Below are 25,504 nucleotides of genomic sequence, written 5' to 3'. Positions count from 1 at the left end.
CCAACCAGATTCCTCTGAAACAAAGGTTTAGTAATAAAATATATTGCTGATATTTTCTTATTGGGTGGACATATATAGTGCGTGAGTGCTTATGTAAATTTGTTTTGCATGCCTTTCATAGTTGATCTAGTTTGTCTCCTTTTTTGCATACTGGATAGAGTGCTGATTCACTGTTCTCCATAAGTGGGGCAGTCTCTCGTTCTTTCTCCTCTCTCATTTGGTCAGAGAGCTTCCTTATCATTACTCTGACCTCTTCCCTCATTGTGACTGGCCAGTAGAGTATAAAAGCCCAGGTGCACCCTCCTCTCTTGACCTGTAACTACCCAAAGGATAGAGCACATCGCAAAACCATGCCTGCAGATTTTAATGGAAAATGGGAGTTGGAGTCAAGCGAAAACCTTGAGAATTACCTTAAAGCACTGGGTAAGCCTGTTCAACTCTCCATAATCAACTAGATCATAAAGTTAGCAATGCTAAAGTCATGGGTTCCATTCCCAAGGAACACAAACTAATGAAACATACTTTGAATAGACTGTAAGTTGCTTTGGATAAGCGTCTGCTAAATGCATAAATGTAAATGCCTAAAAGTAGAGGAATAAGAGAAAGATGTTTTTGTTCTTTCCTAATGCAAATAGATCACACAATTTTTATTATGATTTTAGATAAAGCCATTTACAAGTTAACACTACATGTAATACTATTTGTGTTCTGGGATTTACAGGATTATGAAAATGACTATATATATAGAGAATATTCTCTCCCACAGATGTTGATTTTGCCATCCGCAAGATTGCTCCCCACCTCACTCCAACAAAGATCTTTGTCCAGGATGGAGACAACTTTGTGATTACAACACAGAGCACCTTCAAGAGCTTTGAGCTGAGCTTCACCATTGGAGTTGAGAAGGAAGAATTTACTAAAGAAATTGACAACAGGAAAATAAAGGTGAGCGTTTCATTTGTATTCACAAATCTGATATTCTCCTTTTACTCTAATGACATAATGGTATTTAACCTGTAGTTACCCAAGCATTGGTCTGTTAGCCATGATCTTAGTATGTTTGTTCAGTGATAGTCTTACAGTAAAACAAATAGAGGACAGAACTTTTACCCAGAGGGACTAAATCCACAGAGGGTCTTTTTTTCTGGTGACAGCTGAACATGGCTTGGGCTCCTTTATTTACAGTACTGTCAATCTATAAACTGTGTACAAACCAGTTCCTGGGGTTTAAGATTTTTTTCATAATCCCAGACACTGGTGACCTGGGAAGGGGACAAACTGGTGGCCATACAGAAAGGTGAGAAGGCCAACCGCGGATGGAAACACTGGATAGAAGGAGGCAAACTTTATCTGGTGAGCATCCTTTAGAGATAGAATCCCAACTTTTAAACCTATGAATTTCCATGAATTTTTCAGTTGTTTGTGATGAATGAATAAGGATTTTGAAAGACAATTTGATAGAGATTACACTCAAAGAGAGCAATTTCATTCCAACGAAATATTGTAGACCTGAGCATAACTATAAAAATGTATATTCTCCATATACATTTCCATGAATTTTAATATTTTACCAATTTCCATGAAATAATAACACAATTTGAGAATTACAGTTTCAAAATAGCGTGATATTTCCAGGTTTACTATGACCACGTGAACCTTGAATTATAAACCGATCAGAAAGCTGTTAGAATCAACAACATTTTATTATTATGAATGAATACAAACATTTGGTATAGAAATGTGCAATTATTTTTCATAAATTTTGATGAAAGTATGCCATCTACTGGAAGTTATTGATACTTTTCAAAAAGCTTTGTTCCCTCTCTGTCACTCACTTGATGTTGTGTCGATGAGTTGACACTAGGGGTTCTTGGAGGCACAGACATCTCTGATCTTTGAGAAAAGGCCAATGAGAATTGGCGCGTGGAATTTCCATGCCACTCCACCGGACATATGAGTATAAAAGGAGTGCCGCTTGCAAACACACATTCAGACTTATTCTTCAGAGCCGAGCAGATGTATTCACAGAGCTGAATTTCCCCCATGGACCTCCCATTCCCAGTCATGATCGTATGCTCTGATCTCGTTCGGAGCTTGCGACGAAGACGAGTTATCGATTGCAGCATCGGAGAGCGTGCTTGTCATGTCTGATGCTGAGGACTAGGCAGGACTCCCCCCCTCGGGTGCGGCAGCTCAGTCGCAGGCCGACGTGGAGCTGACAGTCATGCTTGCCCAGGCAGCTGCGAGTGTTGGACTGGAGTGGAATCCTCCGCTCCCCCACGAACCCTCGCGGCTCGATGATTGGTTCTTGGGGCAGAAGCGCCGCTCATGGCCACGCTCCGCCCCGTTCCTTTCTTCCTAGTGGTGCATGATGACCTCACGTATTCATGGCAGGCACCTTTCACTGCCCAGACACGGTCCGTGAGCTCCTCTGCTTTCACTACCCTCAATGGCGGGGCAGCAAGGGGCTATTCAACGATTTCCCAAGTGGACCAAGCGGTCCCCTTGTCCCACTTGTGCCTGCAAACGCTGCCACTTGGCGGAGTTGTCCGAGGCTCCTGTCCAGGGCCTGTAGGCTGATGTCGTCACAGATGGCTAAAGCCCAAAGCACTGCTGGACACGCCGTGCATGCCATGGCGCTCCTACAGGTACACCAAGCCAAGGCACTTAGAGAATTGCACGAGGGTTTTCCTAACCCGGGACTAATGCAGGAGCTGCGCTCGTGACTGACTTCGCCCTCCGGGTCCGCGCCCAGCCGTGGCACAAACCCGCCCTGATGTGATAGTCTCCATGGGCTACGAGGACGAAAATATTCCTTCCCCATCCCAGGCTGTTCCGGACGTGGTCACAAGGAGCCAGGTAAGTGCTTTGATGTCTCTAGACTCAGCAGCTCGGGCTCTGCCCCGTCGCGAGGCCCCACCTGCTGGTACGTCCGACGCGGTAGTTCCTTTGGAGTCGATTCGGCCAAGCACAGGCAGACCTGTTCGCTTCCCCAGATTCCCTCCACTGCCTTCTTTGGTACTCTCTAACCGAGGCTCCCCTTGGCACAGATGCTCTGGCACACAGCTGGCCCCTGGGGCTATGCAAATATGCATTCCACCCAGGGAGCCTACTTGAACAGACGTTGTGCAAGATCAGGGAGGATGATCCCCTTAGTGGCCCCTTATTGGCCCTCCCGGACTAGGATCTCAGACATCATGCTCCTAGACACAATCACTCAGGCCAGGGCCCCCTCAACGTGATGCCTCTATGGCCTGAAGTGGCATCTGTTTGCTAAGTGGTGTTCTTCCTGAGGCGAAGACCCCCAGAGATGCGCAGTAGGATCAGTGCTTTCCTTCCTGCAAGAGAAGTTGGAGGGATGGCTGTCCCCCTCCACCTTGAAAGTGTATGTGGCCGCTACATTGGCGCATCTCAATGTAGTGGACTGTAAGTATTTAGGGAAGCATGATTTGATCATCAGGTTCCTGAGAGGCGCGAGGAGGTTAAACCCCCCAGGCTGCACTTCGTTCCCTCACAGGACCTCTCCGTTGTCCTTCAGGGAGCCCTTTCAAGCCCCTTGAGTCAGCTGAGTTAAAGGCGCTCTCTTGAAAGACCGCCCTCCCTTTCAGGGATCAGGTGGTGAACCTTCAAGCCCTGCCCCAGGAGGAGGTAGACCCAGCCTTGGCATTGCTGTGTCCAGTGCGTGCTCTTCGCATCTACGTGGATCGCACGTAGAGCTTTAGAAGCTCCGAGCAGCTCTTTGTCTGCTTCGGTGGACAGCGGAAAGGAAGCGCAGTCCCCAAACAGAGGATCGCTCACTGGGTCATCGATGCCATCACTATGGCATACCATACCCAGCATGTGCCGCCCCCTGCTGGCCTGCAAGCCCATTTTAACAGGGGTGTTGCGGCTTCTTGGGCGTTGTCCTTCGGTGCCTCTCTAGCAGACATCTGTAGAGCTGCGGTCTGGGCAACACCCAACACCTTTGCAAGGTTTTACAACCTCAGGTTTGAGCCAGTTTTGTCCCGTGTGTTATCAGGTGACACAAACAGGTAAGTTCGGGTCAGCTGGCCGGATGTACTGCTAGCGCATAGTGCCTTTCTCATCCCTTAAGTCGAAGATGTGCACTCTTTTCCCAGTTGCATTCACAAAAAGTGTGAACCCTGGACGTTCTTCCTCATAAGCCCAGCAGCACGCGAGCCTCACCTACCCAGTACGTGCGTCACTTAGGCTCCCGTACAGAGGTAAGTGATGTATATTCTGCAAAATGGTTTCCCCGCTAATAAACTGCATCTTTCTTGGGCAGAGGGCCCTCTGTCCTTGGTCACCGTGTTTGTAGTAACTCCTCCCCCCTTGGGTAGGACCTACCACGGCGCCACTCTGCACGACGTGCTTCAGCTCCGACCTGTTAAGACCATGTGTTGTATTCCACTTAGAAGTCCCCCCCTTCTTGGCGTCGGGCGTGGTCATCCTCTTTGTAGGGACACCCCCCAACATGGACCTTATATGGCCCCCAGCTGAATGATTTCATTCCATTTTTGGGGAGAACAATAGAGAGAAGGCTACAGCTGGGCCAGTAAGTCCTTAAACTTTTGAGCAGTTAGCCACTCCCTAAGGTGTAGGGGGCCGCTTCATGCCTGCCAGTGTGTTGGGGGTAGTTACGCGTTACGCTGTAGTTACGCTGCCTACGAGGCACACAGAGTTCTGGCCGTCTCGCACCACCAGTCTGCGTAACTCGGTTCAGCTCTTGTGCCGTTTTCCATTGGGACCCCTAGTGTCAACACATCGACACAGCTTCGAGTGTGTGACAGATAGGGAATGTCATGGTTACTGATGTAACCTCCGTTCCCTGATGCGTCCCTCTTGCCACAACACTGAACCAACCGCTGAAATGGCCAGGTCTTTGGCTCAGCTCCTCAGTGCGAAACCTGAGTGTGTGTTTGCAAGTGGCACTCCTTTTATACCCGTATGTCAGGGGGAGTGGCATGCAAATTCCACATGGCAATTCTCATTGGCCTTTTCTCAAAGATCAGAGATGTCTAGGCTCCCAAGAGTGAATCCCTTGTCAACTCATCGACACAACGTCTTGTTCCCTCCATCAGGGAACATCAGTAACTATCTCGTTCCCTCCATCATTACATCAGTAACCATGATGTTTCATTTTATTTGTAGGAGCTGACATGTGAACAGGTTGTTTGCCATCAAGTCTACAAAAGAAAAGACTAGCAGGCGTGATGATTATCATGTGTTATTTTGTCACTTTTATTTTGCTGTTCTTGAAAGGCTATCAAAGTGCAGGGCTGGCAGTCTAAGTGTTAACTTCCTCAGGAGATGAAATTAACTCACAATGTGACACTTTCAACACTTCTGTATGATTTGTTTCCTTGTGTATCAATAAAGACACATAATGACATGGGTCTCATTTGCCCTGTGTCTGTAACTGACAAATACAATTATTAGAATAACAGTACACAGTAAAAAAAAATATATATATATATTATCTTATCCAGCTTATGAGTTTTTATGTGTCACAGATACTGTACAACGAAATGTGAATTACTTTCATCTACATAACAACACATGTTTGACCAACAATATTCCCCCAAATGTTGTCCCAACTGGCCTAACAAGAGTTCTCTGAATGAACAATTTAGCTGATTTGCAAGTTCCCAGCATGCTTTGAAACTTTAAAATGTGCAGCTAGTGTTATCGGCTTAATTCTGACTGTTTATTTATTTTTGTTGCTGTTATTGTTGTATTTTGTAGCCACTGTTAGTCAACTGATATGTGGTACATCATTTAACTTAATGAGGTTTGTATATTGTTACTGAGGTTTGTGTGTTAAGGGTTTAAGTCTATTGTGCCTTGCAAAACATACTGCTATTTTGAGGCAAAAGATGCAGTTAACATAAAAATTATTTAAATGGGACAAAATTAAAGTTATTGTAGTGCAAATTCATAGTAGACTGAACAAGAAATTAGCAGTTAGCTAGTTCTATCAACAAGAGTTTTGCATTTTAAGAACATACACATTTACCTTGACTAAAAGCAATGTTACTGAGGAGAATTAAGACAGTTGTTAAGTTGCAAAACCTTACTGCATCAGGTTGCCTTTATTTTCTACGTTTGCGCAACAATAATTTTTTTGGACAGTGTAATCAACATAAGAACAAACATGAATAAACCACCAAAGCTAATATTTAAGGATTATTTATTAACGTTTTATTAAAATATATTTGTTGTTGTGTGTTTTCTACAGACTCTATGCACAAGCAATGTAGGTGAAATATTTTTAGGTTGGAGGTAAAGAAAATTACAAACTTATTGCAATCCTCCTTAATTTGCATGCAGCCTCCCTAAAACGCCGATATTATCCGAAATTATCCGAAGTTCTCCGAGCCATCCTAGTGTCTCCTCAACTCTTCCGACATCATGCACGGGCTTTGAGGAAGTTCCACGTCACATTTGTCTGCCGTGCAGTAAACTCCAGCTCCAAAAAAAAACACATCAGCGCTCGGTGGATGATCTAAATATTTGCAGCTGAAGGAGACAAAAAGCAAACATGATAAGTGCCGCATAAGTAACTACATTATGTTTAATATTAACATTGGATCGCAGATGGGGAAAACTCCGCTTCAATTACGTTAGCTAGCGCTGTTAACGTCTCGGTTACCTACGTAACCTCGGTTCTCTCTAGATGAGGGAACGAGTATTGCGTAAGCTAGCTTACGCTACGGGAAAGATTCATCTTTTCTGAGATATTGAAGCTAAAAAATTATCCTTAATGTTGTATCATTTGTCAACGCAGTGCAGCAACTGCAGACCTTGAGCAGGCTAGCTAGCGAGCTCATTGGTTGCTCTGCGGCAACTGCTGCAGCCTATAGACGAACTTGCGTGAACTCGCGCCCAATGAGAGGCGCCCGCGCGCTCACTGTCCCAAAGCCCGCCAGAATGGGCGTGGCTAGGGTGCATATAAGCGCAGTTCGTAGGCTGGAACCCTGGTTTTCATTGAATGAAGCTGAAAATCGCTGCGTGGCGCGAAGCACGGCCAGCTACGCAATACTCGCTCCCTCATCTAGAGAGAACCGAGGTTACGTGAGGTAACCGAGACGTTCTCTTCACGAGAGGTTCTCTCAGATATGCGTAAGCTAGCTTACGCTACGGGAACCCATTGTCAACGCCGTGCGCGCCAAGCATCCACTGCATGAGCCCCAGGGAGGTGGGGGGACCCGGGGGAGCCCTTGTGAGTGGGGAAATAATATTTGGCCGGCAAGAGTGCGGGTCAGTGTGTGTGTGATACATAAGCACATAGTGGGAAGGGAAAAACAGAGCGGCGGTGCCAGTCTGTGTGGAATGTGTCCCATTAGTGCAGCTCACCAGGGGAGCTGTAGCGTATTAAACCGCTAGCATTTTTGCCTGCAGAGCGGGCACTTCCAGATTGTAAAATCTGACAAAGGTGGAGGGGAAAGCCCAGCCCGCTGCCACACATATGTCCTGAATGGAAATCCCGCTGGACCATGCCCACGAGGAGGCCATGCCTCTGGTGGAGTGAGCCCTAATGCCTAACGGGCATGGCAGGTCTTTCGACGCCGCACGCTGCAGCAATAGCGTCCACTATCCATCTAGACAGTGTATGTTTCGAGGTGGCGAGACCCTTGGTGCGCCCTCGAATGAAACGAAAAGCTGCTCAGCTGCCTGAAAGAGGCGGAGCGCGCAGTATACAATCTCAGTGCTCTGACTGGGCAAAGGAGATTTGTGTCGCGTTCGCTATCGGATGCTGGCAGAGCCGATAGGGAAATAATCTGTGCTCTGAAAGGAGTACCGATCACCTTGGGGACATAGCCGTGTCTAGGCTTTAAAATTACCTTGGAGTCACTTGGTCCAAACTCCATACTCGCAGCGCTGACAGACAGCGCGTGAAGGTCTCCCACACGTTTAACTGATGACAGGGCAGTCAGAAAAATGGTTTTGAGTGAAAGGTATTTTTAAATCCACGGATTCAAGCGGTTCGAAAGGGGGGCTTTCATAGCTTCGAGAACTGCAGAAAGATCCCAGATAGGAACCGATGGGGGGCGCGGGGGGTTCATCCTTCTAGCTCCCCTGAGGAAGCGGATGACCAGCTCGTTTTTTTCCCCGTGACTGGCGCGCAGGGGTTCAGCGAACGCCACGACGGCCGCCACGTACACTTTGAGCGTGGATGGGGATCTGCCCTTATCCAACAGCTCTTGTAAAAACACGAGCAGTGATGACACCCCACATGTCCGTGGGTCCAGGTCTCTGTCGGTGCACCATTTTGAAAACACCGACCATTTGGACGCATAGAGTCTTCTCGTGGAAGGGGCTCTAGCGTGTATGATAGTGTTCATTACTCCTTCTGGCAAAGCGACGGGTAGTCGCTGATCACCCACGCTGCAGCGCCCAGCTCTGGGTGGGGATGCCAGATCGTGCCGCGAGCTTGAGAGAGGAGATCTGCTCTCACTGGATGGGCCACGGGCTGTCAGTGACAGCTGTGTAAGCTCCGGAACCATGTCTGATTCTCCCAGCGCGGGCTATGAGGAGCACCGAGTGACGCGTTTCCCTGATCCTCTGCATTACCTGTGGCAATAGCGAGACGGGAGGGAAGGCGTAAAGCGGGCGTTTGGGCCAGTCCTCGCTTTTCGAGAAAAATACTAGGCAGTGAGTGTTCTCTTCTGACGCGAAGAGGTCTATCTCTGCTCTGCCGAATATTTGCCATAATTTCTGGACTGTTTGAGCGTGCAGGGACCATTCCCCTGGGGGATTGTCTCTGGACAGTCTGTCTGGGCCGTCGTTCAGGTGGCCTGGCACGTTCGTCGCCCTCAGCGAGCGCAGGTGGCCCTGGGACCAACTTAGTATGCGTTTTGTCAGATGGAAGAGGTTCCTGGATCTGACACCGCCCTGACGGTTTAGATAGGATACCACAGATCTGTTGTCCGAACGGACCAGGACGTGGTGACCCTGAATGACCGGGAGGAAGCGCACGAGCGCATACTCGACCGCTATCATTTCCAGACAATTTATGTGAAGGAGCTTTTCCTGAACTGACCATAGGCCGAAAACCAACGAGCCCTCGCGAGACCGCGCCCCAACCCGTGTTGGACGCTGCCTGTCGAGATGACTTTTCGGCGAGATACAGCTCCCATCGCCACTCCCCGCTGATACCATTCGCCACCGCCCAAGGCTGCAGAGCTGATATACAGGTGTGAGTCACTCTGATCGGCTGGCGGCCTGTGGCCCACGCCCGGCAAGACGCGCGGGTGTTTAGCCAATGCTGAAGCGGGCGATGCACAGTAAACCCAGCTGAAGTACTGCTGCGGCTGAGGCCATGTAACCTAACACTCTCTGAAATTTTTTCAGAGGCGTGAGGCTGTTCATCTGAAAAGACGCGCTAGTCGCCGCCGTGTAGATAAGCTGAGCCGCCATTGCCACAGAGTCTAGTTCTATTCCAAGGAAGGAAATTGCCTGACTGGGCTGTAGTGAGCTCTTGGTCCAATTGACTGCAAGACCCAGACTGTTCAGATGACTGAGGAGAACTGTCCTGTGAGACAGATGCTCCGTATGTGACTGTGCCAAAATCAGCCAATCGTCCAAATAGTTCAGAATTCGCAAGCCCTGACTCGCGAGGGGTGCGAAGCCGCGATCCATGCACTTCGTGAAAGTACGGGTGCTAAGGACTGGCCGAACGGAAGGACGGTGTATTGATAAACCTGACCGCTGAAGGCTAATCTCAAGAATGGCCTGTGACGGGATTTATCTGAATCTGAAAATAGGCATCTTTCAGATCGAGAGAAATAAACCAGTCCTCTGGCGCACATGCGCGAGGAGTTTCCTGATTGTAAGCATTTTGAATGGTCTTTTGCAAGCACCTTGTTCAAAACCCTGAGATCTAATATTGGTCTGAGGCCGCTGTCTTTCTTGGGGACAAGAAAATAACAGCTGTAAAACCCCGACTCGCTCAGTGAAGGCGGCACTCTCTATGGCCCTTTTGCACAGAAGGTTTGTTATTTCTGAACGAAGCATGCAGGCTGCTTCCGTGTTCACAGTAGTTTCGAGCCACGCCCTGAAGCGGGAGGGCGGCGATCGAACTGTAGCAAATAGCCCTGTTTTATTGTGCTTAACACCCATTTGCATATCCCTGGGATAGCTTCCCACGCTTTGAAGCGTAACGCTAGAGGGTGAATGGCCAAGTCGCCCTGATTGCCGCATACAGCGGGCTGAACAGAATGTGTGAGCGTGCTTATTGTGCTTATGCATGACTGCTCGCAGACAGCAGGGACATGCTGTTCTGTGAGTGACTTCCGATTGAGATGAATGGGGAAAGAGTCACATCTGTTAAGTGATGCGCGAGCATAGTCATGGGCACGGGACTTACACATAAAGAGGTGTTTGCTGGCCGTGGTGACAGAGAGGGGACGCACAGACGGGCTCGTGGGCGCTTATTGACTCTAACACTCGAGCGGGCTGTGCCCGCTTTATGTGAGTGTGCTCTGATAGGAACACGGGAAGTGTAATGCTTGTGTGTAGGGGTGAACACTGGATTGTGGGCACATTTTCTACACATAAGACATGTTTGCTCTCTGATAGGGACACGGAAGTGTAATACTTGTGTGTAGGGGTGAACACTGAATTGTGGGCACATTTTCTACACATAAGACATGTTTGCTCTTTACAAGATCTTTTTGTGTCACCGTGAAAACGGCGTTTGAGTGCAGGCAAGCGGGTAGTAACACCGGCTTGTTGGCTGCTGAATTCACCACTGTAGTAGCCTGAGAGAAGGGGACTGACAGGGGGCGAAGCTTTGACGGTGGTCCGGCCGCGGCGGGACTGAGCCGTCATTTTTTTCAAAAAAGCTAGGAGTACTTTGGTTGTTCAGGTTTCAGCACAATCTTAGGCCGAGGCCCGCGGGGGGGGCGGCGGTCTGCGGCGGCTGTCTGAGCGCGATCTGGGGCGGCCGCCCTGTCGACGCTGGGAAATCTGGCTTTGTTGAGCTGGGCGCTGTGAAGATGCTCGTGCAGGAGGCTGGTTACGTGGGCGGCCTGCAGAGGAGCTTTCTGGACTTCCGAAAAACGGTCAACAATGCCACTTACCGCGGAACCGAAGAGACCGGACGGAGAGAGCGGCGCGTTGAGGAACGTGGAGCGCTCAGCTTCTCCCATGTCGGCTAGCGTTCGCCACAGGTGTCTCTCGGTTACAGTCAGCGAGGCCATGCACTTCCCTAGGGCTTGAGCTGCAGCTTTGGTTGCGCGAAGGGCGAGGTCCGTCGCGCTCCTTAGATCTGTAACAGCCTCTGGGTGCCTGCCTTTCTCATCCCATTCCTGAAGAAGGTCCGCTTGGAGGATCTGCAAGACGGCCATGGAATGCAGAGCAGATGCGGCTTGGCCGGCGGCGGAATAGGCGCGGCCAACACAGGCGGAAGTAGTTCTGCAGGCCTTAGACGGGAGCACTGGCTTAGACCGCCATCTCGCGGAGGGCAGGCAAAGGTGTGCTGCTACCGAATCCTCGACCAGAGGGATGGAAGAGTAGCACTTCTCGGCGGCGCCGTCCACTGAAGCGAGAGAGGTCGAGACGTGGGATCGAATCCTGGCCGAGAGAGGCGCGTTCCACGATTTAGAGAGCTCGCGTGGAGTTCCGGCAGGAAGGGAGCGGCCCGTGACGGTGACGGCTTTGAAGAAAGCAGCCGTCGAGTCTGTTGGGAGCCTGCTCAGGGGGCGGTGACCACTCGAGCCCGAGGCGGTCGACGGCCTTTGTGAGGAAGCGTATCAGTTCCCCTTCGACTCCGGCGCGGGTCCTGCTGGATTCCTGGGTCGATGAGGAGGCTTGTGACCACTCCTCGCTGTCTGAAGCCATGATGGAACAGCAGCCCTTGTCCTCCGCCTCGCTCTCCGAGGTGGCAGTAGTGCGGCCGCTCGGCGGCAACTGCGCGTCCCGGGGGGGCGGGGAGGGTGAACGCGATGCTCGAGGGATAGGCTCCGGTGAGACAGTCGCTTCTAAACCCGGTTCCGGCAGCCTTTGGGAGCGGCGCTTCTTCCGGCGCAGCGAAACAGAAGGCGACGCGGCGGCTTCGGTCCTGAGCGCTTCGAGTCGAGCCTGCAGGGTCGACATCGGAAGCTCCTCGCAGAGGTCGCATCCGCCGTCAGCGAAGGCGAGCTCTGCATGCCCCAGTCCCAGGCAGAGAGCGCAGATGATGTGGCGGTCTCCGGCGCTGAGAGGGGTGCGGCATGAACCGCAGGTGCGAGGCATCTTTAAAAAGACGCTCGTGCTCTTTTGTGAAGTTCACTGAGGAACTAGTTTGCTTTAAAAAGGATACGTCGCCGGATGGCGTAGCTTGCAGGATGGCTGAAGGTGGCGGCGGCCGGCTTCTTCGAGCGCTGTCCAAGCTTGCTTGATGCCCCTCGAACGGCGATGCGGCTTCTTGCAGTTTCAGAGATGCGAAGAGCTTCGCTGAAGAGATGAAAATCAGGGTTCCAGCATACGAACTGCGCTTATATGCACCCTAGCCACGGCCATTCTGGCGGGCTTTGGGACAGTGAGCGCTGGCGCCTCTCATTGGGCGCGAGTTCACGCAAGTTCGTCTATAGGCTGCAGCAGTTGCCGCAGAGCAACCAATGAGCTCGCTAGCTAGCCCGCTCAAGGTCTGCAGTTGCTGCACTGCGTTGACAAATGATACAAAATTAAGGATCATTTTTTGGCTTCAATATCTCAGAAAAGATTAATCTTTCCCGTAGCGTAAGCTAGCTTACGCAATAAGAGAGAACCTCTCGTAAGAGAACCTCGAATGCCCTTAAAATAGTTGTGGAAAAATGTAGAAGACTCTGTCCCTCTTTGCAAGAAATCTCGCAGAATCAGAGGTTCCAGATGTCAAAGGTGAGAGTTTATTGAGCAAACCAACAAACCCGAGATGTCAGCTGAGACCAGACACTCTTCGTCCAAAACTTAATCTTTTATACAGTTTTTTATCTGGCATTACCTCATGTCTACGCCCCTTCATTATTTTTGTAACCAATGAATACTGTTCGCAACCATTATCTCACAGAGCCTTTTGATATAATTTTACTGGTAGAAACCTGGCTTTAGTCTGTCTTTTTAATTAAAATGGTAAATCAAACATGACAGTCTGAGCATAATAAGTCACTTTGACCACTGGTTGTTTTAAACTTTGTCTTTAGCTGTGTTTCTGAAAGTCCATCATTATTTTCTTATTCTCTGTGTGGTTTTTGCAGCATCAACACTTCTAATAACCTCATATGCTCTCTCTGGGGTTCACACAAAGTAACCTCATACGTACTTTGACATAAAAATATACTATAATATAGAAAAATATACTATATTGTCTATCTCCCTCTCTCTATGTGTGCACTTCTGAACTATTCATACATTTTTATTTTTAGTGTGTACAAATTGTGATACTGTTTGCTTACAAAGTCTTAACATTAACCAGAATACGAATAACCTTCATTGAATTGTGTTGCAGGTGACTTGATAGCAATTTATTGCCCTTTTCCTTGCTAACAGCTGATAATATGAATATGTTTGTGAACTCTAAAATTGTTCACATGTGGGGAAAAATGGACACTTCTGAAATTGTGCTATATACCTTATGTGCATAAGCATCATCAGTTTTGTCATTGACTTGTGTGGCATGTGTTATTGCTACTCTGTTGCTTTTACTCCTATCAGGCTATTTTAGTGAGGTGATTCACTAAACTTGAGTCATTCCTACTTAACCCGAAAATGCTTTGTTTGTTGGCTGCCATATCACCCTGTGGCTATTGCCTGGTTGCCACCTAAAGCTAAGCAGGGTTGAGCCTGGCCAGTATCTGGATGGGAGATCTCCTGGGGAAAACCAAAGTTGCTGCTGGAAGTGGTATTAGGGAGGCCAGCAGGGGGTGCTCACCCTATGGTTTGTGTGGGTCTTAATGCCCCAGTATAGTGACGGGGCATTAGTATATTTTTGCTATACTGTAAAAAAGCACCGTCTTTCGGCTGGGACGTTAAACCGAGGTCTTGACTCTCTGTGGTCATTAAAAATCCCTAGGGCACTTTCTCATAAAGAGTAGGGGTTTAACCCCGGTGTCCTAGCCAAATTCCCCCATTGGCCCCTATCTATCATGGCCTCCTAATAATCTCCATCCCTGAATTGGCTACATCACTCTACCATCTCCTCTCCACCAATAGCTGGTGTGTGGTGGGCGTTCTGGCGCACTATGGCTGCTGTCGCATCATCCAGGTGGATGCTGCACACTGGTGGTGGTTGGGGAGATTCCCCCTATACTATGTAAAGCGCTTTGAGTTTGAGAAAAGCGCTATAGAAATGTAAGTTGTTGTTGTTGTTGTTTAGGTTTGGGAGAACATCAAAAGTTGTATAACAAAATGTCACTTCTTTCTCTCATCTTGGCAGCTTTTGTATTTGCTATATATGTTGTTTTCTTGGTCCAGTTGATTATAGTAGTAGTAGGAGGAGCAGATGGTGGATGTAAGCTGTCATGTAACTGTAATATTGATTCTTCTTATTTAGCCTCTCAGGCTGGACATCAAGTGCAATCTTCAAAGCATATTCTGGAACAACCATGTAAACACAACTCGCCAACCAGATTCCTCTGAAACAAAGGTTTTGTAATAAAATATATTGCTGATATTTTCTTATTGAGTGGACATATAGTGTGTGGGCGCTTGTATACATTTGTTTTGCATGCCTTTCGTAGTTGATCTAGTTTGTCTTGTTTTTTGCACAATGGATAGAGTGCTGATTCACTGTTCCCCATAAGTGGGGCAGTCTCTCGTTCTTTCTCCTCTCCCATTCGGTCAGAGAGCCTCCTTATCATTACTCTGACCTCTTCCCTCATTGTGACAGGCCAGTAGAGTATAAAAGCCCAGGAGCACCCTCCTCTCTTGACCTGTAACTACCCAAAGGATAGAGCACATCGCAAAACCATGCCTGCAGATTTTAATGGAAAATGGGAGTTGGAGTCAGGCGAAAACCTTGAGAATTACCTTAAAGCACTGGGTAAGCCTATTCAACTCTCCATAATCAACTAGATCATAAAGTTAGCAATGCTAAAGTCATGGGTTCCATTCCCAGGGAACACAAACTAATGAAACGAATACTTTGAATACACTGTAAGTTGCTTTGGATAAAAGCGTCTGCTAAATGCATAAATGTAAATGCCTACTAAAAAGTAGAGGAATAAGAGAAAGATGTTTTTGTTCTTTCCTAATGCAAATAGATCACACAATTTTTATTATGATTTTAGATAAAGCCATTTACAAGTTAACACTACATGTAATACTATTTGTGTTCTGGGATTTACAGGATTATGAAAATGACTATATATATATATATATAGAGAATATTCTCTCCCACAGATGTTGATTTTGCCATCCGCAAGATTGCTCCCCACCTCACTCCAACAAAGATCTTTGTCCAGGATGGAGACAACTTTGTGATTACAACACAGAGCACCTTCAAGAGCTTTGAGCTGAGCTTCACCATTGGAGTTGAGAAGGAAGAATTTACTAAAGAAATTGACAACAGGAAAATAAAGGTGAGCGTTTCATTTGTATTCACAAATCTGATATTCTCCTTTTACTCTAATGACATAATGGTATTTAACCTGTAGTTACCCAAGCATTGGTCTGTTAGCCATGATCTTAGTATGTTTGTTCAGTGATAGTCTTACAGTAAAACAAATAGAGGACAGAACTTTTACCCAGAGGGACTAAATCCACAGAGGGTCTTTTTTTCTGGTGACAGCTGAACACGGCTTGGGCTCCTTTATTTACAGTACTGTCAATCTATAAACTGTGTACAAGCCAGTTCCTGGGGTTTAAGATTTTTTTCATAATCCCAGACACTGGTGACCTGGGAAGGGGACAAACTGGTGGCCATACAGATAGGTGAGAAGGCCAACCGCGGATGGAAACACTGGATAGAAGGAGGCAAACTTTATCTGGTGAGCATCCTTTAGAGATAGAATCCCAACTTTTAAACCTATGAATTTCCATGAATTTTTCAGTTGTTTGTGATGAATGAATAAGGATTTTGAAAGACAATTTGATAGAGATTACACTCAAAGAGAGCAATTTCATTCCAACGAAATATTGTAGACCTGAGCATAACTATAAAAATGTATATTCTCCATATACATTTCCATGAATTTTAATATTTTACCAATTTCCATGAAATAATAACACAATTTGAGAATTACAGTTTCAAAATAGCGTGATATTTCCAGGTTTACTATGACCACGTGAACCTTGAATTATAAACCGATCAGAAAGCTGTTAGAATCAACAACATTTTATTATTATGAATGAATACAAACATTTGGTATAGAAATGTGCAATTATTTTTCATAAATTTTGATGAAAGTATGCCATCTACTGGAAGTTATTGATACTTTTCAAAAAGCTTTGTTCCCTCTCTGTCACTCACTTGATGTTGTGTCGATGAGTTGACACTAGGGGTTCTTGGAGGCACAGACATCTCTGATCTTTGAGAAAAGGCCAATGAGAATTGGCGCGTGGAATTTCCATGCCACTCCACCGGACATATGAGTATAAAAGGAGTGCCGCTTGCAAACACACATTCAGACTTATTCTTCAGAGCCGAGCAGATGTATTCACAGAGCTGAATTTCCCCATGGACCTCCCATTCCCAGTCATGATCGTATGCTCTGATCTCGTTCGGAGCTTGCGACGAAGACGAAGTTATCGATTGCAGCATCGGAGAGCGTGCTTGTCATGTCTGATGCTGAGGACTAGGCAGGACTCCCCTCGGGTGCGGCAGCTCAGTCGCAGGCCGACGTGGAGCTGACAGTCATGCTTGCCCAGGCAGCTGCGAGTGTTGGACTGGAGTGGAATCCTCCGCTCCCCACGAACCCTCGCGGCTCGATGATTGGTTCTTGGGGCAGAAGCGCCGCTCATGGCCACGCTCCGCCCGTTCCTTTCTTCCTAGTGGTGCATGATGACCTCACGTATTCATGGCAGGCACCTTTCACTGCCCAGACACGGTCCGTGAGCTCCTCTGCTTTCACTACCCTCAATGGCGGGGCAGCAAGGGGCTATTCAACGATTTCCCAAGTGGACCAAGCGGTCCCCTTGTCCCACTTGTGCCTGCAAACGCTGCCACTTGGCGGAGTTGTCCGAGGCTCCTGTCCAGGGCCTGTAGGCTGATGTCGTCACAGATGGCTAAAGCCCATAGCACTGCTGGACACGCCGTGCATGCCATGGCGCTCCTACAGGTACACCAAGCCAAGGCACTTAGAGAATTGCACAAGGGTTTTCCTAACCCGGGACTAATGCAGGAGCTGCGCTCGTGACTGACTTCGCCCTCCCGGGTCCGCGCCCAGCCGTGGCACAAACCCGCCCTGATGTGATAGTCTCCATGGGCTACGAGGACGAAAATTTTCCTTCCCCATCCCAGGCTGTTCCGGACGTGGTCACAAGGAGCCAGGTAAGTGCTTTGATGTCTCTAGACTCAGCACCTCGGGCTCTGCCCCGTCGCGAGGCCCCACCTGCTGGTACGTCCGACACGGTAGTTCCTTTGTAGTCGATTCGGCCAAGCACAGGCAGACCTGTTCGCTTCCCCAGATTCCCTCCACTGCCTTCTTTGGTACTCTCTAACCGAGGCTCCCCTCGGCACAGATGCTCTGGCACACAGCTGGCCCCTGGGGCTATGCAAATATGCATTCCCCCCAGTGAGCCTACTTGAACAGACGTTGTGCAAGATCAGGGAGGTTGATCCCCTTAGTGGCCCCTTATTGGCCCTCCCGGACTAGGATCTCAGACATCATGCTCCTAGACACAATCACTCAGGCCAGGGCCCCCTCAACGTGATGCCTCTATGGCCTGAAGTGGCATCTGTTTGCTAAGTGGTGTTCTTCCCGAGGCGAAGACCCCCAGAGATGCGCAGTAGGATCATTGCTTTCCTTCCTGCAAGAGAAGTTGGAGGGATGGCTGTCCCCCTCCACCTTGAAAGTGTATGTGGCCGCTACATTGGCGCATCACAATGTAGTGGACTGTAAGTATTTAGGGAAGCATGATTTGATCATCAGGTTCCTGAGAGGCTCGAGGAGGTTAAACCCCCCAGGCCGCACTTCGTTCCCTCACAGGACCTCTCCGTTGTCCTTCAGGGAGCCCTTTCAAGCCCCTTGAGTCAGCTGAGTTAAAGGCGCTCCCTTGAAAGACCGCCCTCCCTTTCAGGGATCAGGTGGTGAACCTTCAAGCCCTGCCCCAGGAGGAGGTAGACCCAGCCTTGGCATTGTTGTGTCCAGTGCGTGCTCTTCGCATCTACTTGGATCGCACGTAGAGCTTTAGAAGCTCCGAGCAGCTCTTTGTCTGCTTCGGTGGACAGCGGAAAGGAAGCGCAGTCCCCAAACAGAGGATCGCTCACTGGGTCATCGATGCCATCACTATGGCATACCATACCCAGCATGTGCCGCCCCCTGCTGGCCTGCAAGCCCATTTTAACAGGGGTGTTGCGGCTTCTTGGGCGTTGTCCTTCGGTGCCTCTCTAGCAGACATCTGTAGAGCTGCGGTCTGGGCAACACCCAACACCTTTGCAAGGTTTTACAACCTCAGGTTTGAGCCAGTTTTGTCCCGTGTGTTATCAGGTGACACAAACAGGTAAGTTCGGGTCAGCTGGCCGGATGTACTGCTAGCGCATAGTGCCTTTCTCATCCCTTAAGTCGAAGATGTGCACTCTTTTCCCAGTTGCATTCACAAAAAGTGTGAACCCTGGACGTTCTTCCTCATAAGCCCAGCAGCATGCGAGCCTCACCTACCCAGTACGTGCGTCACTTAGGCTCCCGTACAGAGGTAAGTGATGTATATTCTGCAAAATGGTTTCCCCCGCTAATAAACTGCATCTTTCTTGGGCAGAGGGCCCTCTGTCCTTGGTCACCGTGTTTGTAGTAACTCCTCCCCCCTTGGGTAGGACCTACCACGGCGCCACTCTGCACGACGTGCTTCAGCTCCGACCTGTTAAGACCATGTGTTGTATTCCACTTAGAAGTCCCCCCCTTCTTGGCGTCGGGCGTGGTCATCCTCTTTGTAGGGACACCCCCCAACATGGACCTTATATGGCCCCCAGCTGAATGATTTCATTCCATTTTTGGGGAGAACAATAGAGAGAAGGCTACAGCTGGGCCAGTAAGTCCTTAAACTTTTGAGCAGTTAGCCACTCCCTAAGGTGTAGGGGACCGCTTCATGCCTGCCAGTGTGTTGGGGGTAGTTACGCGTTACGCTGTAGTTACGCTGTAGTTACGCTGCCTACGAGGCACACAGAGTTCTGGCCGTCTCGCACCACCAGTCTGCGTAACTCGGTTCAGCTCTTGTGCCGTTTTCCATTGGGACCCCTAGTGTCAACACATCGACACAACTTCGAGTGTGTGACAGATAGGGAATGTCATGGTTACTGATGTAACCTCCGTTCCCTGATGCGTCCCTCTTGCCACAACACTGAACCAACCGCTGAAATGGCCAGGTCTTTGGCTCAGCTCCTCAGTGCGAAACCTGAGAGTGTGTTTGCAAGTGGCACTCCTTTTATACCCGTATGTCAGGGGGAGTGGCATGCAAATTCCACACGCCAATTCTCATTGGCCTTTTCTCAAAGATCAGAGATGTCTAGGCTCCCAAGAGTGAATCCCTTGTCAACTCATCGACACAACGTCTTGTTCCCTCCATCAGGGAACATCAGTAACTATCTCGTTCCCTCCATCATTACATCAGTAACCATGATGTTTCATTTTATTTGTAGGAGCTGACATGTGAACAGGTTGTTTGCCATCAAGTCTACAAAAGAAAAGACTAGCAGGCGTGATGATTATCATGTGTTATTTTGTCACTTTTATTTTGCTGTTCTTGAAAGGCTATCAAAGTGTAGGGCTGGCAGTCTAAGTGTTAACTTCCTCAGGAGATGAAATTAACTCACAATGTGACACTTTCAACACTTCTGTATGATTTGTTTCCTTGTGTATCAATAAAGACACATAATGACATGGGTCTCATTTGCCCTGTGTCTGTAACTGACAAATACAATTATTAGAATAACAGTACACAGTAAAAAAAAAAAAAATATATATATATATATATATATATATATATATATATATATATATATATATATTATCTTATCCAGCTTATGAGTTTTTATGTGTCACAGATACTGTACAACGAAATGTGAATTACTTTCATCTACATAACAACACATGTTTGACCAACAATATTCCCCCAAATGTTGTCCCAACTGGCCTAACAAGAGTTCTCTGAATGAACAATTTAGCTGATTTGCAAGTTCCCAGCATGCTTTGAAACTTTAAAATGTGCAGCTAGTGTTATTGGCTTAATTCTGACTGTTTATTTATTTTTGTTGCTGTTATTGTTGTATTTTGTAGCCACTGTTAGTCAACTGATATGTGGTACATCATTTAACTTAATGAGGTTTGTATGATTGTTACTGAGGTTTGTGTGTTAAGGGTTTAAGTCTATTGTGCCTTGCAAAACATACTGCTAATTTGAGGCAAAAGTTGCAGTTAACATAAAAATTATTTAGATGGCGACAAAATTAAAGTTATTGTAGTGCAAATTCATAGTAGACTGAACAAGAAATTAGCAGTTAGCTAGTTCTATCAACAAGAGTTTTGCATTTTAAGAACATACACATTTACCTTGACTAAAAGCAATGTTACTGAGGAGAATTAAGACAGTTGTTAAGTTGCAAAACCTTACTGCATCAGGTTGCCTTTATTTTCTACGTTTGCGCAACAATAATTTTTTTGGCCAGCGTAATCAACATAAGAATAAACATTAATAAACCACCAAAGCTAATATTTAAGGATTATTTATTAACGTTTTATTAAAATATTTTTGTTGTTGTTGTGTGTTTTCTACAGACTCTATGCACAAGCAATGTAGGTGAAATATTTTTAGGTTGGAGGTAAAGAAAATTACAAACTTATTGCAATCCTCCTTAATTTGCATGCAGCCTCCCTAAAACGCCGAAATTATCCGAAGTTCTCCGAGCCATCCTAGTGTCTCCTCAACTCTTCCGACATCAAGCACACGGGCTTTGAGGAAGTTCCACGTCACATTTGTCTGCTGTGCAGTAAACTCCAGCCAAAACAACAACAACAAAAAAACACATCAGCGCTCGGTGGATGATCTAAATATTTGCAGCTGAAGGAGACAAAAAGCAAACATGGTAAGTGCCGCACAAGTAACTACATTATGTTTAATATTAACATTGGATCGCAGATGGGGAAAACTCCGCTTCAATTACGTTAGCTAGCGCTGTTAACCTCGAATGCCCTTATAATAGTTGTGGAAAAATGTAGAAGACTCTGTCCCTCTTTGCAAGAAATCTCGCAGAATCAGAGGTTCCAGATGTCAAAGGTGAGAGTTTATTGAGCAAACCAACAAACCCGAGATGTCAGCTGAGACCAGACACTCTTCGTCCAAAACTTAATCTTTTATACAGTTTTTTATCTGGCATTACCTCATGTCTACGCCCCTTCATTATTTTTGTAACCAATGAATACTGTTCGCAACCATTATCTCACAGAGCCTTTTGATATAATTTTACTGGTAGAAACCTGGCTTTAGTCTGTCTTTTTAATTAAAATGGTAAATCAAACATGACAGTCTGAGCATAATAAGTCACTTTGACCACTGGTTGTTTTAAACTTTGTCTTTAGCTGTGTTTCTGAAAGTCCATCATTATTTTCTTATTCTCTGTGTGGTTTTTGCAGCATCAACACTTCTAATAACCTCATATGCTCTCTCTGGGGTTCACACAAAGTAACCTCATACGTACTTTGACATAAAAATATACTATAATATAGAAAAATATACTATATTGTCTATCTCCCTCTCTCTATGTGTGCACTTCTGAACTATTCATACATTTTTATTTTTAGTGTGTACAAATTGTGATACTGTTTGCTTACAAAGTCTTAACATTAACCAGAATACGAATAACCTTCATTGAATTGTGTTGCAGGTGACTTGATAGCAATTTATTGCCCTTTTCCTTGCTAACAGCTGATAATATGAATATGTTTGTGAACTCTAAAATTGTTCACATGTGGGGAAAAATGGACACTTCTGAAATTGTGCTATATACCTTATGTGCATAAGCATCATCAGTTTTGTCATTGACTTGTGGCATGTGTTATTGCTACTCTGTTGCTTTTACTCCTATCAGGCTATTTTAGTGAGGTGACAGTCATTCCTACTTAACCCGAAAATGCTTTGTTTGTCGGCTGCCATATCACCCTGCGGCTATTGCCTGGTTGCCACCTAAAGCTAAGCAGGGTTGAGCCTGGCCAGTACCTGGATGGGAGATCTCCTGGGGAAAACCAAGGTTGCTGCTGGAAGTGGTATTAGGGAGGCCAGCAGGGGGTGCTCACCCTATGGTTTGTGTGGGTCCTAATGCCCCAGTATAGTGACGGGGCATTAGTATATTTTTGCTATACTGTAAAAAAGCACCGTCTTTCGGCTGGGACGTTAAATCGAGGTCTTGACTCTCTGGGGTCATTAAAATCCTAGGGCACTTTCTCGTAAAGAGTAGGGGTTTAACCCTGGTGTCCTGGCCAAATTCCCCCATTGGCCCCTATCTATCATGGCCTCCTAATAATCTCCATCCCTGTATTGGCTACATCACTCTACCATCTCCTCTCCACCAATAGCTGGTGTGTGGTGGGCGTTCTGGCGCACTATGGCTGCTGTCGCATCATCCAGGTGGATGCTGCACACTGGTGGTGGTTGGGGAGATTCCCCCTATACTATGTAAAGCGCTATATAAATGTAAGTTGTTGTTGTTGTTGTTTAGGTTTGGGAGAACATCAAAAGTTGTATAACAAAATGTCACTTCTTTCTCTCATCTTGGCAGCTTTTGTATTTGCTATATATGTTGTTTTCTTGGTCCAGTTGATTATAGTAGTAGTAGGAGGAGCGGATGGTGGATGTAAGCTCTCATGTAACTGTAATATTGATTCTTCTTATTTAGCCTCTCAGGCTGGACATCAAGTGCAATCTTCAAAGCATATTCTGGAACAACCATGTAAACACAACTCGCCAACCAGATTCCTCTGAAACAAAGGTTTTGTAATAAAATATATTGCTGATATTTTCTTATTGAGTGGACATATAGTGTGTGGGCGCTTGTATACATTTGTTTTGCATGCCTTTCGTAGTTGATCTAGTTTGTCTTGTTTTTTGCACAATGGATAGAGTGCTGATTCACTGTTCCCCATAAGTGGGGCAGTCTCTCGTTCTTTCTCCTCTCCCATTCGGTCAGAGAGCTTCCTTATCATTACTCTGACCTCTTCCCTCATTGTGACAGGCCAGTAGAGTATAAAAGCCCAGGTGCACCCTCCTCTCTTGACCTGTAACTACCCAAAGGATAGAGCACATCGCAAAACCATGCCTGCAGATTTTAATGGAAAATGGGAGTTGGAGTCAGGCGAAAACCTTGAGAATTACCTTAAAGCACTGGGTAAGCCTGTTCAACTCTCCATAATCAACTAGATCATAAAGTTAGCAATGCTAAAGTCATGGGTTCCATTCCCAGGGAACACAAACTAATGAAACGAATACTTTGAATACACTGTAAGTTGCTTTGGATAAAAGCGTCTGCTAAATGCATAAATGTAAATGCCTACTAAAAAGTAGAGGAATAAGAGAAAGATGTTTTTGTTCTTTCCTAATGCAAATAGATCACACCATTTTTATTATGATTTTAGATAAAGCCATTTACAAGTTAACACTACATGTAATACTATTTGTGTTCTGGGATATACAGGATTATGAAAATGACTATATATATATATATAGAGAATATTCTCTTCCACAGATGTTGATTTTGCCATCCGCAAGATTGCTCCCCACCTCACTCCAACAAAGATCTTTGTCCAGGATGGAGACAACTTTGTGATTACAACACAGACCACCTTCAAGAGCTTTGAGCAGAGCTTCACCATTGGAGTTGAGAAGGAAAAATTTACTAAAGAAATTGACAACAGGAAAATAAAGGTGAGCGTTTCATTTGTATTCACAAATCTGATATTCTCCTTTTACTCTAATGACATAATGGTATTTATCCCATAGTTACCCAAGCATTGGTCTGTTAGCCATGATCTTAGTATGTTTGTTCAGTGATAGTCTTACAGTAAAACAAATAGAGGACAGAACTTTTACCCAGAGGGACTAAATCCACAGAGGGTCTTTTTTTTCTGGTGACAGCTGAACACGGCTTGGGCTCCTTTATTTACAGTACTGTCAATCTATAAACTGTGTACAAGCCAGTTCCTGGGGTTTAAGATTTTTTTCATAATCCCAGACACTGGTCAACTGGGAAGGGGACAAACTGGTGGCCATACAGAAAGGTGAGAAGGCCAACCGCGGATGGAAACACTGGATAGAAGGAGGCAAACTTTATCTGGTGAGCATCCTTTAGAGATAGAATCCCAACTTTTAAACCTATGAATTTCCATGAATTTTTCAGTTGTTTGTGATGAATGAATAAGGATTTTGAAAGACAATTTGATAGAGATTACACTCAAAGAGAGCAATTTCAGTCCAACTAAATATTGTAGACCTGAGCATAACTATAAAATGTATATTCACCATATACAGTTCCATGAATTTTCCATAGCCTTTTAAAATGTAATCAGTTTCCATGAAATAATAACACAATTTGAAAATTACAGTTTCAAAATAGCATGATATTTCCAGGTTTACTATGACCACGGGAACCTTGAATTATAAACCGATCAGAAAGCTGTTAGAATCAACAACATTTTATTATTATGTATGAATACAAAGATTTGGTATAGAAATGTGCAATTATTTTTCATAAAGTACTTTCATTTTGATGAAAGTATGCCATCTACTGGAAGTTGTTGATGCTTTTCAAAAAGCTTTGTTTCATTTTAATTGTAGGAGCTGACATGTGAAGAAGTTGTTTGCCATCAAGTCTTCAAAAGAAAAGACTAGCGGACGTGATTATTGTCATGTGTTTTGTCACTTTTATTTTGCTGTTCTTGAAAGGCTATCAAAGTCCAGGGCTGGCAATCTAATTGTTAACTTCCTCAGGAGTTGAAATTAACTCACAATGTGACACTTTCAACACTTCTGTATGATTTGTTTCCTTGTGTATCAATAAAGATACAGAATGACATTGGTCTCATTTGTTCTGTGTCTGTATCTGACAAATACAATTATTAGAATAACCCCCCCCCCACACACACACACACATGCCTATAACATGTTATTAAAGTAAAAAGTCAAGTTAAATATTTATGATCATGTATGACTTGAGTGAAGTCAATACAAAATTATGATACAAAAATATATATTATATAATGTATTTGATTGTCCTTCATTTAATCATCTCTCATTCTTCTTTTTTTTTACTTAATGAGCTAAATATATTTTAAAATATTAAATTTTAGGACTAGTGAGAATTCAGTCAGGTCAGAAACACAACAGTACACTGTAAAAAAAAAAA

General features: G+C 45.9%; 3 protein-coding genes across 6 annotated transcripts; all 3 read left to right on the top strand.

Annotated features, from left to right (window-relative positions):
* Positions 1–275: 275 nt before the first annotated feature.
* On the top strand, positions 276–20,974 carry LOC127648611 (retinol-binding protein 2-like). Of its 2 annotated transcripts, XR_007971187.1 has the most exons (5): positions 276–423; positions 767–945; positions 1,252–1,353; positions 5,152–5,811; positions 20,458–20,974. XR_007971187.1 is itself a non-coding variant. In XM_052133291.1 (4 exons), exons 1-4 carry the CDS (start codon positions 351–353, stop codon positions 5,203–5,205), a joined length of 408 nt encoding a protein of 135 aa, XP_051989251.1. In that variant the 5' UTR covers positions 276–350; the 3' UTR covers positions 5,206–6,544. The 2 variants fall into 2 exon arrangements, 1 of the variants encoding a protein (XP_051989251.1); XM_052133291.1 differs by lacking the exon at positions 20,458–20,974 and having other exon boundaries at positions 5,152–6,544.
* Positions 14,591–25,189, top strand: LOC127648609 (retinol-binding protein 2-like). Of its 3 annotated transcripts, XM_052133288.1 has the most exons (6): positions 21,033–21,196; positions 23,003–23,095; positions 23,339–23,491; positions 23,849–24,027; positions 24,335–24,436; positions 24,937–25,189. In XM_052133288.1, exons 3-6 carry the CDS (start codon positions 23,419–23,421, stop codon positions 24,988–24,990), a joined length of 408 nt encoding a protein of 135 aa, XP_051989248.1. In that variant the 5' UTR covers positions 21,033–21,196; positions 23,003–23,095; positions 23,339–23,418; the 3' UTR covers positions 24,991–25,189. The 3 variants fall into 3 exon arrangements, with proteins under 3 accessions (XP_051989249.1, XP_051989248.1, XP_051989247.1); XM_052133289.1 differs by lacking the exons at positions 21,033–21,196; positions 23,003–23,095 and adding an exon at positions 14,591–14,605; XM_052133287.1 differs by lacking the exon at positions 23,003–23,095 and having other exon boundaries at positions 21,035–21,196.
* LOC127648610 (retinol-binding protein 2-like) lies at positions 14,849–19,992 on the top strand. Its single transcript, XM_052133290.1, has 4 exons — positions 14,849–15,001; positions 15,361–15,539; positions 15,846–15,947; positions 19,754–19,992. The coding sequence occupies exons 1-4, from the start codon at positions 14,929–14,931 to the stop codon at positions 19,805–19,807; spliced, it is 408 nt and encodes a 135-aa protein (XP_051989250.1). The 5' UTR covers positions 14,849–14,928; the 3' UTR covers positions 19,808–19,992.
* Positions 25,190–25,504: the final 315 nt, after the last annotated feature.

The sequence above is a fragment of the Xyrauchen texanus genome, chromosome 9, assembly GCF_025860055.1.
Source record: "Xyrauchen texanus isolate HMW12.3.18 chromosome 9, RBS_HiC_50CHRs, whole genome shotgun sequence".
In the NCBI taxonomy this organism is placed as follows: domain Eukaryota; kingdom Metazoa; phylum Chordata; class Actinopteri; order Cypriniformes; family Catostomidae; genus Xyrauchen; species Xyrauchen texanus.
Note: the sequence above shows the minus strand (reverse complement) of the source record. Positions and strands in the feature narration are given on the sequence as shown.

Coding starts and splice junctions, on each gene's coding strand:
- LOC127648611 (XM_052133291.1), top strand. CDS start 351: ATGCCTGCAGATTTTAATGGAAAATGGGAGTTGGAGTCAAGCGAAAAC. Junction 424..766: donor GAATTACCTTAAAGCACTGG/GTAAGCCTGTTC, acceptor TCTCTCCCACAG/ATGTTGATTTTGCCATCCGC. Junction 1,354..5,151: donor AAGGAGGCAAACTTTATCTG/GTGAGCATCCTT, acceptor TTTTATTTGTAG/GAGCTGACATGTGAACAGGT.
- LOC127648609 (XM_052133289.1), top strand. CDS start 23,419: ATGCCTGCAGATTTTAATGGAAAATGGGAGTTGGAGTCAGGCGAAAAC. Junction 23,492..23,848: donor GAATTACCTTAAAGCACTGG/GTAAGCCTGTTC, acceptor TCTCTTCCACAG/ATGTTGATTTTGCCATCCGC. Junction 24,437..24,936: donor AAGGAGGCAAACTTTATCTG/GTGAGCATCCTT, acceptor TTTTAATTGTAG/GAGCTGACATGTGAAGAAGT.
- LOC127648610 (XM_052133290.1), top strand. CDS start 14,929: ATGCCTGCAGATTTTAATGGAAAATGGGAGTTGGAGTCAGGCGAAAAC. Junction 15,002..15,360: donor GAATTACCTTAAAGCACTGG/GTAAGCCTATTC, acceptor TCTCTCCCACAG/ATGTTGATTTTGCCATCCGC. Junction 15,540..15,845: donor TTGACAACAGGAAAATAAAG/GTGAGCGTTTCA, acceptor TCATAATCCCAG/ACACTGGTGACCTGGGAAGG.